The sequence below is a fragment of the Chiloscyllium plagiosum genome, chromosome 11, assembly GCF_004010195.1.
Source record: "Chiloscyllium plagiosum isolate BGI_BamShark_2017 chromosome 11, ASM401019v2, whole genome shotgun sequence".
Lineage (NCBI taxonomy): Eukaryota > Metazoa > Chordata > Chondrichthyes > Orectolobiformes > Hemiscylliidae > Chiloscyllium > Chiloscyllium plagiosum.
In genome coordinates this window covers 42,877,166-42,893,069 of record NC_057720.1, presented here as the reverse complement: position 1 = coordinate 42,893,069, position 15,904 = coordinate 42,877,166, and the positions used below count along the sequence as shown (strand labels likewise).

The following is a 15,904-nucleotide window of genomic DNA, read 5'->3' as shown; positions in this document are numbered from 1 at the left end:
TATTGCCTCTGCCAGCAGTTCAATCACCAATGTGAAAAGCGGTGGTGACAAGGGACAACCCTGTCAACTGTCCCTACAAATATTAAAATTACTTGACTGTATACCATTGGTGAGGACCGTGGCAAGAGGATCACTACACAAAACCTCTACCTGCCTGATGAAGGTCTAGCCCAGGTCAAACCACTTTAAAGTATGAAAAAGATATGGCCATTCGACCCTGTCAAATGCCTTTTCCGCATCTAAGGAGCTCATCAATCCCTTTACCGGTCGATGTTGACATACGTGGATCATGTTAAGTAATCTCCTGACACTATCCATTGATCTACGACCTTTTATGAACCCTCTCTGGTCGTCCTCAATATGGAGGGCAGTACTGTTTTGAGCCTTAATGCCAGAGTCTTAAGGTTTTGAAGTCGATATTCAGGAGTGAAATGGGCCTCAAGGAAGCAAAGTCCTCTGGGACTTTCCCTTTTTTAAGAATGAGAGCGAGATGTTCATCTCTCTTGGAGATAGTAGGAGGAGGCCACGTCTATGTGAGTCATTAAACAAACTAAGCTTCGGCCCCGACAACATACTTATAAATTCCTTATAGAACTCAATGGGGAGCCCGTTGGGACTCGGTACGTTTCAGTTCTGGAACTGCCTCATAGCCTCCTGCACCTGTTGCTCTGACAACGCGGCATTGAGGAGATACTCATGTTCAGGAGTCGCTCCCAGAAGGTCCAAATTCTTAAAAAAAAACTCCGCCCACTCCCACAGTTTTCAGATTGGTATAGTTGAAAGTAAAATTTCTGAAATGCTGCATTAATCCTTTAAAGGCCGTAGGTTAAATTTCTCTGATCAAGGTAATGGTTGGGGGACACTCCTTTTCCTAGCAATGTACACTAGATACTTGCCTGGCTTATCCCCATGCTTTAAAAAAAACCCTTTGACTTCCAAATGCAAGCTCCCTCTTGGCTGTCCGTGTGAGCATAGAATTCAGCATAGACTGAAGCATTGTGATCCTCTGCAGTTTAACCAGCAAGGGCCTGTCAAAGTATGCCTTTTCAGCTACTTTCAGACACTTCTCAAGCAAGCATTGTTGCTCACTCATCTGCCACTTCTTACTGGCTGAATAGGAAATAACCAACCCCCTAGCATAGGTTTTAGCTGTTTCCCAAAGAATAGATGGGCTACTGGCCAAGCTTGAATTTAATATCTAAAAAAGCCTTGAACTCAGTTGAAAAGAATTCAGTAAACTTGCTCTCCTTAAGGATGCCAGTACCTCGAATCTACCACCATATCCTTAATCTTAGCCATTAAATACACTGGGGTGTGATCGGAAATAGCGATATTGCCAATTGTACATGATTCCACCAAGCCCAGATGTGCTGCAGGGGTGAGAAAAAGACCATTCCTGGTATGGCATTTATGTGGGTTCAAAAAGTATGTGAAGTCCCTGCCAGTAGGGTAAAGATGCCGCCAAACATCTATCAACCCCAATTCAGCGCACAAATCCCTTAACTGTTTTGATTGCAAAGAAGATATCGACAGGCCTTTTGGCAATCTCTCTACTGTAGAGTCTATTAGACAATTGAAAACCCCTCCTACGATAATATTTTGAGATGCAAGGTTAACCAGTCAAAAGTGCATCTGTCAAGCATTTAAGGTGTGGGCCGGGAACAGTAAGTATTTACGATCCTATATTCTTCCCCATGTATCAAAGCATTGAGGATTGCAAATCTCCCGTGTGTGTCTTTAATACACTCTAATAACTTAAATGGGAGATTCTTTCTAACTAAAATGCCCGCCCCTCTCCTCATATTGAAAGATGAAAAATAAATCCGGTCATACCCATTCTGTTGTAGCTTCAAATGCTCTGCATCATCCAAGTGTGTTTCTTGTAATAAGGCAACATCCACCCTCTCCCTTTTTAAGGCTGGAAAGTACCTTCTTCCTCTTGACAGATGAACGACTCCCCTTAATATTCCAGGTGCACCACTTAAGCACAACCTTCGCCATAACCCTCTATAACACCATTTAGACTCCAGGGAGGAAGAACCTGAACTACAGATCACCGAGCTTTATTGCAAAAGAATCCACAAATCCCAAAACCTACACAGACTAAAACAGCCAACGAATCTACAAAATTTACAAAAACTATGTATAGCAAAAACAGAAAAACAAAAAAATTGCCAAAGGCTCTGATTCGAGGAATTTACTGGCCTCCAGTCTGAAAAACAACCCTCCACCACCACCCTCTGTCTTCTACCTTTGAGCCAGTTCTGTATCCAAATGGCTAGTTCTCCCTTTATTCCATGAGATTTAACCTTGCTAATCAGTCTCCCATGAAGAACTTTGTCAAACGCCTTACTGAAGTCTATATAGATCACATCTACTGCTCTGCCCTTATCAATCTTCTTTGTTACTTCAAAAAACTCAATCAGATTTGTGAGACATGATTTCCCATGCACAAAGCCATGTTGACTATCCCTAATTAGTCCTTGCCTTTCCAAATATATGTACATCCTGTCCCTCAGGATTCCCTCCAACAACTTACCCACCACTGAGGTCAGGCTCACCGGTCTATAGTTCCCTGGCTTGTCTTTACCACCCTTCTTAAACAGTGGCACCATGTTTGCCAACCTCCAGTCTTCCGGCACCTCACCTGTGACTATCGATGATACAAATACCTCAGCAAGAGGCCCAGCAATCGCTTCTCTAGCTTCCCACAGAGTTCTCGGGTACCCCTGATCAGGTAATTGGGATTTATCTACTTTTAACCGCTTCAAGACATCCAGCACTTCCTCCTCTATAATCTGAACATTTTGCAAGATATCACCATCTATTTCCCTACAGTCTATATCTTCCATGTCCTTTTCCACAGTAAATACTGATGCAAAATATTCATTTAGTATCTCTCCCATTTTCTGTGGCTCCACACAAAGGCCACCTTGCTGATCTTTGAGGGGCCCTATTCTATCCCTAGTTACCCTTTTGTCCTTAATATATTTGTAAAAACCCTTTGGATTCTCCTTAATTCTATTTGCCAAAGCTATCTCCTGTCCCCGTGTTGCCCTCCTGATTTCCCTCTTAAGTATACTCCTAGTTTCTTTATACTCTTCTAAGGATTCACTCGATCTATCCTGTCTATACCTGACATCTGCTTCCTTCTTTTTCTTAACCAAACCCTCATTTTCTTTAGTCATCCAGCATTCCCTATACCTACCAGCCTTCCTTTTCGCTCTGACAGGAATATACTTTCTCTGGATTCTTGTTATCTCATTTCTGAAGGCTTCCCATTTTCCAGCCGCCCCTTTACCTGCAAACATCTGCCTCCAATCAGCTTTCGAAAGTTCTTGCCTAATACTGTCAAAATTGGCCTTTCTCCAATTTAGAACTTCAACTTTTAGATCTGGCCTATCCTTTTCCATCACTATTTTAAAACGAATAGAATTATGGTCGCTGGCCCCAAAGTGCTTCCCCACTGACGCCTCAGTCACCTGCCCTTAGCAGGAAAAAAAAACACCAAGAGCAAGGTTAGTACTATGGACAAGTAAACAGCAAATAAATGTTGCCTGTCCTTTAACATAATTTAGAGATTAAAGATAAATACTCTATCCATCCTGAACATCATTTCACTCAACATACTCCCAGAAAGGAGACTCCACCAAGTCCTATTTCAAGAAGAACAAAAGCGAACAGCTCTCTCCTCCAAGCGTATTCAATCGTTTGACCTAAGTCAACGTGTTTACAAAGTGCTTCGCTTTCTCTGGCGAGCCAAACAAATGTACGGATCCGTTATGATTGATCCGAAGCACCGCTGAATATCTTAGAATACTGGGTTCCAAGCTTTCTCAATCTCCTCTTGGCGCCATTGTAGGACTTTCTTTTCTGAACCACTGCCACCAAGAAGTCTTGGAAAAACATGACCCTGGAGCCACCACATACCAAAGCCCTCTGGTCCCTTCCTAGCTCAAGAGTCTTCCAGAACCCTCTGCTTGTCTTGATTATAATGGAACCTTCCCAGGACAGGGCACGGGCGTTGATCCGCACCTGGCTTTCATGCCGTGATCCACTGGTTTACCTCTGTTGTTATCCTTCCCTTCTCAGCCTCCAAACCAAGGAATTCCAGGAACCACTTCTCAAAGAACTCCACCAGTCACTCATCTTCCGTCCCCTCCATATGCCAACAACACTCGGGTTCTTTCTTCTGCCCCTGTTTTCGAGATTGTCTACTAGATCCAACAGACCACAGACCTGTGTTTCCAGGCTGCTCTCACACTCACACACTGATCATAAAGTTTGCTTTCAGAAAGAAAGTTATTATACTCGCACCCTTTACATTTAAATGCACCTATCTTGCTGAAGTTTTCATACAGTCACAGTTAAACAGCATGGAAACAGACCTTTAGATCCAAATCTTCAGCTCTGACCGTATGAAATAGTCCCATTGACCAGCATTTGACTCATATCCCTCTAGTCCCTTCTATCCAGATGCTTTTTTAAATCTTGTAATTGTACTGACCTCCACCATTTCTAGTTGCATCACATTCCGTACATGCACAGCTCTCTGCACAAACAAGGTGTCCTTCAGGTCCGTGGTAATCCTCTACCTCTCACCTTAAACCTATGCTTTCTGGTTTTGGACTCCCTTACCTTGGGGAAAAAGACTGTGGCCATTCATCCTATCCATGCCCCTCATGATCTTCTAGACATCTGTGAGGCCACCCATCAGCTACCGTTGCTCCAGCAAAAATAGCCCCGCTCTGTTCAGCCTCTCCCTGTAGCTGAAACCCTCCAACCCTGGCAACATCCTTGTCAATCTTTTCTGAACCCTTTCAAGTTTCTCAACATCTTTCCGAAAGTAGGGAGACCAGAATTGCATGCAGTATTCCAATTGTTAGGTCACGAATGTTCTGTGCAGCTGCACAGGGTGACACCCCTACTATTATAAAACAAATTACTGCGGATGCTGGAATCTGAAACCAAAAGAGAAAATGCTGGAAAATCTCAGCAGGTCTGGCAGCATCTGTAAGAAGAGAAAAGAGCTGACGTTTCGAGTCTAACTGACCCTTTGTCAAAGCTTTGACAAAGGGTCAGTTAGACTTGAAATGTCAGCTCTTTTCTCGACCCCTAATATTATACTCTGACCAATGAAAGCAAGCATGACAAAAGCCGCCTTCACCACCCTTTCTACCTGCAACTCCACTTTCAAGGAAATATGCACCTACACCTCCAGGTGTTCCTGTTCGACAGTACTCCAAAGGGCCTTGCCATTAATTGTTTAAGTCCTGTTCTGGTTTGCCGTACCAAAATGTAACACCTCACATTTGTTGAAATCAACTCCATATGCCACTCATCAGCCTATCTCATCAAGGTCCCATTGTACTCTGAGATGATCTTCTTCACTGTCCATAATACCACCAATTTTGGTGTCATTTGCAAACCTACTAACCATCACTCCTTGAATGTCAAACTGCAAATCATTCTCTGCTGCCAATGTTAAATCCTGGTTAGATACATTTTCAGACAAATACTTTTATCTGTGAATTTTTTAAAAAAAATCAACTTTTAACAGGCATGTTATGGAACAACTCTGTAGCAGAAAGAATTTGAACTTGAATCTCCTATTTTCTCGCCCAAGTTTTATTTCTATAAATTCCAAGACACTGATTACTACTTTCCCATATATGCATATCCAGTTCTTGCAAATTACCCCTCCATTAGCATACAGCCATTTCCTCTTTCCTGATTCTGTTTTTGTTTAAGCATTCTGTGAGATTCTACAAGATAACATGTGGCACATGGTTTTGTTCTATAAATAGATTGAATTGTAAAATTCACATTAACTGAGTTTTTTTTTCTTCTTTTCTTCTTTTGCTGGATATAGGCATTAGTTTTTGTCATAATTGTTCTGGAACTGAATGGCTTTTTGAGCTATTTTAGAACAAAGTTAAGAATTCACCCCATTGCTGTAGATATGGAGTCACATAGACTAAAAAGACTAGAAGGTTTTTCACCAATCAGTTCCTGACATTGGATTCATATTTCAGATTTACTAATTGAATTTAAATTCTACAACTGGACCTGTTCCCAGAGCCTTGGCCACTGGATTGATAGTCCAGTGACATTGCTGTCATTGCCATTGTCTCTTTCTATCTTTGAAGTAAGCCAACTATGTTTTCACATTGAATTCCTCACTCTGGAGCTTTGTGCAAGTGAGAAACTAATCTACTTCAATTCACTTAAGATTTGATACAGCAAGTTAGAGTATGCTGTAACTTGAAAAGCAACCAGTCAATGGAACATGTCCAGTTTGCTCTTTTCACACCCAATTAATAGTTGACCTGTCAATCTAATTAGTTAATCGATAGCTGACAAACAGCCCCAGTTGACAGAGTCAAGAGTGTGGTGCTAGAAAAGCACAGCAAGTCCGGCAGCATCCGAGGAGCAGGAGAGTTGATGTTTTGGGCAAAGGCCTTTCATCAGGAATGAACCTCATTCCTGATGAAGGGTTTTTGCCCAAAATATCAACACTCCTGCTCCTCGGATGCTACCTGAGTTGCTGTTCTTTTCCAGCACCATACTCTTTCGACTCTGATGTCCAGCATCTGCAGTCCTCACTTTGACTGTCAACTGGGGCTAAATCAGGCATGAAGTAAGTTGTAATATAGGAGGAAGGTATTCATTCAGACATACCATCCAAAGGCTGAACAAGATTTTCAAAATCACAGAATTGCCAAGTTGGAAGTTGCTGATCACTGTCAAAGTAAGTGGAATGCCAAAGTGTCTTAGCAAACCATTTTTCTTCACGCAGTCCTCCATGCATCAGTTATGCAGTTCTTTTGAGCATCGTCCTTCTGTATTTTTCATGAATATGGATGACGATGCCTCTCTGAAATTTCTCATTGGAGAGGCAATATTGCCATTGACTTTAATTTTGTGCTGTCCATATCAAGGCGTTTTGTGACCGTCTTTGAGGACCTTTTCAAAATGAGTATTTCATCCACGTTTTAATGCAGGCCAATTGGTGTACATTCTTATGTTGAATATGGTGGAATTTGATTTTTATCATCCATTTCAGATAAAACTAGTTTCTGATTACTAAAATATGCCCTTTCATGATTTGTATGAGATGCAGCACTGGCTTTGTATCCTGGAATGCCAATTTCCTACCTCCTGAAGACTCTGACCATTTTCTTGGTCGTTAAACCATTCTCTCATTTTTCTTCTCTTTCCTCCTTCCCTCTCCACAAACAGGTCTGAGGAAGGGTAACTGGATCCAAAACATTGATTTCTCTTCTCAGATGCTGCCAGACCTTCTGAGCTTTTCCAGCAACTTCTGTTTTTTATTTCTGATTTACAACATCCGCAGTTATTTTGTTTTTGTTCAAATATATGGTGCTTGTTGATTAATAGGGAAATTATAAAGTTCCTGCATGTGCCTTTGAATTAATGAATAGTTGTAATTACCAATAAGTAGCGAAACGGAATTTGGATTAATCCCTGGGAAAAATGGGTTAACTTTATTGTACAAAGTATATGAAAATTTTATGTTTTTTGGGGCCAGAAGTCACAATTGGCTTCTTTATAAGTACACATGGTGATTCATTGTTTCCTTGTCAGTTTTTAAAATTATTTTTGTGTCACAAAACTTTATTTTTGGTGGGAATTATGTGTCTGGACACGTGTACTTTTTGAAAAGAAAAACATGGTTTAAGATTGAGAAACCAGTGGATTGACTGATATCCTTTGTTTATGCCACTTTTGGATAAGTATTTGATTTTTTTTTTAATCCAGAAGTTGAATGAGATCTAATTACATTGACAATTATTGCATATGATGAGTCTATATTTTTTTAAAACCGGAGGGCAAACTGCAGCAGTTTGATTAACCTCCAAAACAGCATTTAGGCTCTTGAGAGAAGAGTAATCCAGCATTTTGAAACCAAGTCTAAGGATGTTCTGGGTGTTTACTAAAACTTGGTTTTTGAAAGTGAGCCTAATGAATGAAGGAAAGTTGGAGGAGATTCTATTACTAGATGCCAAAATGACTGAAGGATGAAGGGAATGAGGGATGCGTAAGAGGACAGTGTCAAATGAAACTTTTGACAGTGATAAGGCTGGCGAAGTTTCATGGATGGGATGAGTCCAGAAACAAATTGAACGGTGCAGTTTTTGAAATGAAATAGATTTAGGTTGGGTGAAAGGGAGATGGCATTGAGCAGTGGAGTGGAAGCCAGTTGAGACAACTGAAACATTAAGTGAGACAAGTTTGGTTTAGATTGAGATGCAGTCATCAGAATTGGATAACTGAAGTTTATGGAGGGTGGAAGGTGGGAAGCCATGTCTGATGAAAGTGTGGCTGAGAGCTTTGGCACCAGTTTAGGTGAGGCATTCGCTGAATAAGTGATGGTGAGGATACCGATTAGTAAGCACTGGATGTAGGTTTGCTCACTGAGTTGGAAGGTTTGTTTTTAGATGTTTCGTCACCATACTAGGTAATATCAGTGAGCCTCCAGATGATGCACTGGTGGTATGGCCTTATTTCTATTTGTGTTTAGGTTTCTTTGGGTTGGTGATGTCATTTCCTGTGGTGATGTCATTTCCGGTTCCTTTTCTTAGAGGGTGGTAGATGGGGTCTAACTCAATATGTTTGTTGATAGAGTTCCGGTTGGAATACCATGCTTCTAGGAATTCTTGTGCATGTCTCTGTTTGACTTGTCCTAGGATGGATATGTTGTCCCAGTCGAAGTGGTGTCCTTCCTCCTCTGTATGTAAGGACACTAGTGAGAGTGGGTGATGTCTTTTTATGGCTAGTTGATCATGTATCAGGTCCAATACTTGGACAAACAGGCAGTAAAGTAGCCACCAGGATTCATGAACATCAACTAACCATCAAATGAGGAAACTGGTGAAATCCGAGTTCATCCCTTGTGGTTGGAGGGTTCCTAGCCGCAATTTCCCCCCCGACGTGGTCGACGATGCCCTCCACCGCATCTCTTCCACTTCCCGATCCTCCGCCCTTGAACCCCGCCCCTCCAACCGCCACCAGGACAGAACCCCACTGGTCCTCACCTACCACCCCACTAACCTCCATGTACTAGCCGGCCTGTCTCCCCAATATAGAGGAGGCATCATCGTGTGCAGAGGATGCAATAGATGATGTGTTTGGAGGTGCGGGTGAATCTGTGGCGGATATGGAAGTGTGCTTTGGGGCCTTGGAGGGAGGTGAGGGGGGAGGGGTGGGCGCGAGTCTTGCACCTCCTGCGGTTGCAGGGGAGGGTGCCGGGAGTGGAGGTTGGGTTGGTGGGGGGTGTGGGTCTGACGAGGGAGTCACGGAGGGAGTGGTCTTTACGGGGTGCTGGTAGGGGAGGGGAGGGAAATATATCCTTGGTGGTGGGGTCCGTTTGGAGGTGGCGGAAATGGCGGCGGATGATGCGCTGTACATGGAGGTTAGTTCCTTGGTGGTGGGTCCATTTCCTAACCTGCAATCTTCATCCCGACCTCTCCGCCCCCGCCCCCGCCTGTCCTATCACCCTCACCTTGACCTCTTTCCACCTATCACATTTCCGACGCCCCTCCCCCAAGTCCCTCCTCCCTATCTTTTATCTTAGCCTGCTGGACCAACTTTCCTCATTCCTGAAGAAGGGCTAATGCCCGAAACGTCGATTCTCCTGTTCCCTAGATGCTGCCTGACCTGCTGCGCTTTTCCAGCAACACATTTCCATCTCTGTGGTAATATACTCTATTCAATGAATTTAATACAATGGCATAATTTCACCTTGATGTAAGTACTGCTACTTTCCGTATGCCCTTAAAAATGAGCACAAATGTCCATTTTCTCCATCACTGCTTTTAGACTAGGTTTTTATTGGTAGGCCACCTGTCTATGCAGACTACATAGCTTTTTAATCATGCTTGTTCAGAGACTAAAATACTGAGATTTGATTTCCTGACTTTTCTGAAAATCAGGACTGGTGCTGTGTGGATTGCTTTTTACAGCTTGGATGCCATGACTTATTTGTTTCAAGTTTTAATCTGTTTCAGCTGATGGTGCCCATCCCATCTGCTGAGCTTGATTCTTGTGGTTTGTGGTTGGAAAAATTCATTTTTTTTTCATTGAATCCTCCGGTCCATCGGATTCCCACCGATCCACTAAAGAACATCTCACTCAATCTCTAACCCTGCATTTCCCATGGCTAATGCAACTAACCTGCGCATCCCTGAACAGTGGGCAATTTAGCTTGGCTAATCAACCTCGCCTCCCACAGTCAAAAATGCGTAGGAAACTGGAGTACCCAGAAGAAACCCACGCAGCCATAAGAAGAACTTGCAAACTCCACATAGAGAGTTACCCGAGGGTGGAATCTAATGTAAGTCCCTGGTGCTGTGAGGCAGCAATACTAACCACTGAGCACCCTTCCTTCCTAGTTTGAAGGATCCAGTCTCTTTCTGGGTACTCAGTTTTTTTCTTTCTTTGCTGAGCTAACGCTGATTTGTTATTTCAGGTTTCCAGCATCCAAAGTATGTTGCTTCTGACTTGTCTTCCTCTGCATTTTTCTCCATTTACAATTGAATAACTTTTATTCTGCCTGTTTTCCACAGTTTCTTGACTCCATTCGTCCTTCGTAACAACAATTTTGAGAAAGGGACAAAAGTTGCAGGTGATGTAATACCTGTAACTTTGTCTCCTATTGCCTCATTGTCCAAGGGCCCACCACTCCTAAATACAAACAAATCACTGTTTCACTATCTTAGAATAAATTAAAATCATCTACCCTCAATGCAGTCTCCTTTATAAACAGAATTGATAACTTGGTCAGGAAGTATGACTCCAAGCTCCAAGTTGTGCAATTTTAATTTGCATGTTGCACTGTCATTCACATTTCTGCCCTTGGCCTGCTGTAGAGTTCCTGTGAAGCTTAATTCCAGTTTGAAGAACACCATCTTCAGTTTAGACACTTAACCACTTCTGAACACAACACTGATTTCAATTTCAAATCATTCTTAATAAACAGTTCATTAAAACCCAATGTCAGACGTCTTAATATGAATGATTTTTAAAGTTGAACGGTTATTATTTCAGGCAAGTTTGCTATTTTGCTACATGATCTTTCTTTTAACTTTCTATTCTAAATTACAATACTATGAACCCAGAAGGCTGTTCAGCCCCTCAAGTTTGCTCCACCATTCATGGCTGATTTGACATGCCTCCTATCCAGTTTCCTTCATTTTTCCTGTAATCCTTGATTCTCTGACTGATCAAGAATCTATGTATCTCAGCCTTAAACATTCACAAGAACTAATTTCCAAAAATACTTGGAAAATCGCAACACCTTGTGAATCTATGGTTTCATTGATTCATTGCTAAACTGCTATCTTGGGTAACTGACAATTTTACTGTTATTGGATAATGGAAATGTGTCTCTCATGCCAACTTTGCTTTTACTTGGCTCCTATTCTATTATGTAAAAAATATGCTACAATGATACTGGTAATATAAACATGATTTTATATACAGTATTTTGATTTGCTATTGTACCTTAAGCATTATTAATCACATTATTCCTATGTTTTATTTCTCCTCATTCTAACTATTCTTAGGAACAAGCTCAGGTTCCTGTCTACCATCCTACTCCAAGTCAAACCCGGCTGGCCACTCAACTTACTGAAGAAGAACAGATCAGAATAGCGCAAAGAATAGGTCTCATTCAACACCTACCCAAAGGGGTCTATGACCCAGGAAGCGATGGATCAGAAAAGAAAATTAGAGAGTGAGTTTTGAAGATCAGAAATAGGTCACTTAATCTCAGCCCAAAATCTTATCTCAACAATCCAGTAGAAGTGCACTACAGTTAACCTAGTATTTTGGAGCAAAACCATTTTTAAAGGGGCTTTAAATGATTACTAAAATTGATTGAACAAACCTTCCCTCTTTTTTTTGTTTCCCTGTCAGTAAATATTGGTAGTGTACTTGTTCTGTTTAACATTTACCAGAGATTTGATTCAGATTAGCCTGTTGATGTTGATTTTTTTTTCAATCCTTGCAGGGTCAAATCTGCATTACCTTCTCCTGTTCTTTTTCTTCAGTCACCGTATAACATATTATGTCATAACATATAACATTATGTTATATAGGCTTACTTTTTCCACCAAGACTCCCACCCACCTCCCAAGGACCCCTTCTTCCACCTCCCACCTCCAACACCCCCCATCCATTTGGACACCCCATACCGGTCTGTCACCTGCACTCAATCTCTTTGTTTCCAAATGCTGCCATGGCATTGACCACCTCAACCTATCTGCTTCCCCCCCCCACCCACTCCAACCTCTCTGCCTCGCAACGTGAAGCCCTCCGCTCCAACCCCAACCTCACCATCAAACCAGTGGGCAAGGGGGGAGTGCAGTGGTAGTGTGGCACACTGATACATCGCTGAAGCCAGGCGCCAACTCGAAGACACCCCCCTTGACCACGATCTCCCCTCCCATCACCAAACCATCATCTCCCACACCGTACACAACCTCATCACCTCAAGGGATCTCCCACCCACGGCTTCCAACCTCATAGTTCAGGAACCCCGCAGTGCCTGATTCTCCCTCCTACCCAAGATCCACGAACCTAACCACCCTGGCCAATGCATCGTCTCAGCCTGCAAACTCACCTCCATGTACCTTGATACTATCCTATCCCCCCCCCAGTCCAGGAGCTCCCCACATATGTTTGGGACACTATTCATGTCATAGAGTCATAGAGATGTACAGCAAAGTAAACAGACCATTCAGTTCAACTTGTCCATGCTGACCAGATATCCCAACCCAATCTAGTTCCACCTGCCAGTACCTGGCCCATATCCCTCCAAACCCTTCCTATTCATATACCCATCCAAATACCTTTTAAATGTTGCAAATTTAGCCTCCACCACTTCCTCTGGCAGCTCATTCCATACACGTATCATCCTCTGCGTGAAAAAGTTGCCCCTTGGGTTGCTTTTATATCTTTCCCCTCTCACCCTAAACCTATGCCCTCTCTTTCTGGATTCTCTTCACTCCAGTGAAAAGACTTTGTCTATTTATCCTATCCATGCCCCTCATTTTCCTCCACTCCTCCAAGACTTTGGTTTCCCTAGCCCCCAATGCCACCTCTTCACCATGGACATCCAGTCCCTGTACACCTCCATCCACCATGACGAGAGCTTCCAAGCCCTCCGTTTCTTCCTCTACCCACCAGTCCCCACCAGTACCCTTGTACTGGCATTCTCATTTGTTTGGCTGAACTGGTCCTCACCCTCAATTTCTCTTTTTGAATTCTCCCACTTCCTCCAGACGAAAGGGGTAGCCATGGGCACCTGTATGGACTCCTATGCCTGTCTCTTTGTCAGTTATGTGGAACAGTCCATCTTCCATAGTTACACTGGCACCAATCCCCACCCTTTATTTCTCTACTACATTGATGATTGTATCAGCGCTACCTCATGCTCCCCAGGGAAGGTTGAACAGTCCAACAACTTGACCAACACATGCCACCCCGACCTTAATTTCCCCTGGACTATCTCAGACACCTCCCTTCCCTTCCTGGACCCCTCCATCTCCATCAACGGTGATCAACTCAACACTGACATCTTCCACAAACCCACCCACTCCCATAGCTACCTGGACTACACCTCCTACTCTGTCTCCTGTAAAAATGCTATCCCTTATTCCCAATTCCTCCACCTCCGCTGCATCTGCTCCCAGGACCAGTTCCACCACATAACACAGCAGATGGCCTCCTCCTTTTAAAGACTGCAATTTCCCCTCCCACATGGTTGATGATGCCCTTCCACATCCATCAAGGTTTTACCTGCACTTCCACACGTCATTTATTGTATCCGTTGCTCCTGGTGTGGTCTCCTCTACATTGGGGAGATAGGACACCTACTCGCAAATGGCTTCAGAGAACATCTCCGGGACACCTGCACCAATCAACCCCACCGCCCTGTGGCAGAGCACTTCAACTCCCTCTCCCATTCACCAAGGACATTCAGGTCCTGGGCATCCTCCATCACCACTCCCTTACCACCCAGCGCCCAGAAGAACGGGCGTCTCCTCTTCTGCCTCTGGATCCTCCAAGCCCACGACATCAATGTGGATTTCACCAGTTTCCTCATTTACTCACCCACCCCCTGCGGCGCTCAGCCTCATTCATGACAATTTTGCATGAATTGATTTATTATCTTCTGGCAGCCACAAAATGTTAAACATAATCTTCATCTTGAAATTATATTTCTTTTCTTGTATCTTAAATGTTCGCAAAGCGTTATTTTAAAGAGGATTGGGTAAAGTTATACAGTAATGGTTTTGTCTGCCAATAAACTAGTTTTTGTACTTTAAGCAGTGTATTTTGCCATTTCAGGTGTGTTATATGTATGATGGACTTCGTTTATGGTGATCCAATTAGGTTTCTTCCATGCATGCATATTTATCACCTGGACTGTATAGATGACTGGCTGATGCGATCCTTTACCTGCCCTTCATGTATGGAACCCGTGGATGCTGCATTGCTTTCTTCGTATGAGACCAATTGAGAAGACTTTGTCTTCTATATCTAGATACCGTGGATAAAACAAAAATCCTGATCTCTACCTTTTGAGCCAAAGAGTCAGAGATTTGGAAAACCCTGATTGTATGCGATCATGTACTAAGTACAACACTGACGATAACTCATGACTGCAGTGGTTTAAAAACTTGTATATAATACTTAAATGCTGTTATTAAAAAAAAAAGTAACTTACAAAGCCCTGACCACACGTGAACCTTAAAGATGGGCTAATACATGTGAAATAATCATTAATTTGTCACATAGCACAAAACCATGATTATGGTGCAGCATGCATTTCAAACGTTTTTTTGTAAGACATAACTCGCATGTTAAAGGAACAGTATCTTCTATTTGACATCTTACTACGGCCATTTATAATTGTTTTATTTTTAATGCATGGAGTATCATTTTCACACAGATCGATGGTTCCAAAAGTATCCCATGCAGCAGAACTCTCAGGAACAATGGGTGCTTACTTTCTTTTGGTATAATAATTATTTGGTTTGGGGGGGGGGGGGGAGTATAAAGAGCATTTCTAAACTCATTTTTGAGACATTCTTAAACTTTACATCTGAAGCCTAATATACTTAAGAACATACGTGTGTGTGTGTGTATGTATGTGGGGGAAAAAAAGCAAGCGAATGAGTATCTGCTTGTAGATTTTTATAAATAGTTAACATTTATGGTGTCTCAATTGCCAGATTCTTCAACACCCCTCTAGCCAGAAGAACCTCTGCAAAGACTGGCACATTAGTTGATTTTATTAAAGAATACAGCAGTACTATTGTCACTTAAGTGTTCCGCTACACCACAATTTATGATTTGCAGGCACATGACGGAAGAGATACTAAATTTCATAATTTGGCCTATTTTAAAGGATACTGTTTCTATACTGCAGTATGTTATGTTTAGTATTGTGTGTTTTGGTTTGTTTTTTCAACAATGATTTGGTGGGATACTAACATTTTTGGTCAGGGCTTTGGTCAAGGAAAACTCGAGGTGCCAGTACAGCAAATAACCTGTGAAGAAGATTGAAATGTTTATTTGCTGCCTTTGGTTTTGAAGGATCATTTGACTTCAGTTCAAATATGTAGTGGTACTTAAATGCATGCTGAAAGTTGACTTGATAATATCTCCCACCATCCATCAAGTAATGTCAATACTGATTAAAAGAGAAAATGCAAATGCTGAGCCTGTGGACTATTGTCCTGCGAGAAAAATGCCTTTGTGTGCAAAAACTGGGATAATACACTGCGAATGAATTGTGAACAAATTAGATTATTTGACAAAATTTTGATACAAAGATTGAACTCAATTGAAATTATAATTTTACAGTCTGAAC

General features: G+C 42.3%; 1 protein-coding gene across 1 annotated transcript in view; it reads left to right on the top strand.

Annotated features, from left to right (window-relative positions):
- rnf11b (ring finger protein 11b) overlaps positions 1-15,246 on the top strand; it is a 42,042-nt gene extending 26,796 nt beyond the window's left edge. The window contains exons 2-3 of the mRNA XM_043699218.1: positions 11,589-11,758; positions 14,377-15,246. Of these exons, the coding sequence (XP_043555153.1) occupies positions 11,589-11,758; positions 14,377-14,548 (342 nt within the window). The 3' untranslated portion in view covers positions 14,549-15,246. The remainder of the gene's footprint in view (positions 1-11,588; positions 11,759-14,376) is intronic.
- The last annotated feature ends 658 nt before the right edge of the window (positions 15,247-15,904 follow it).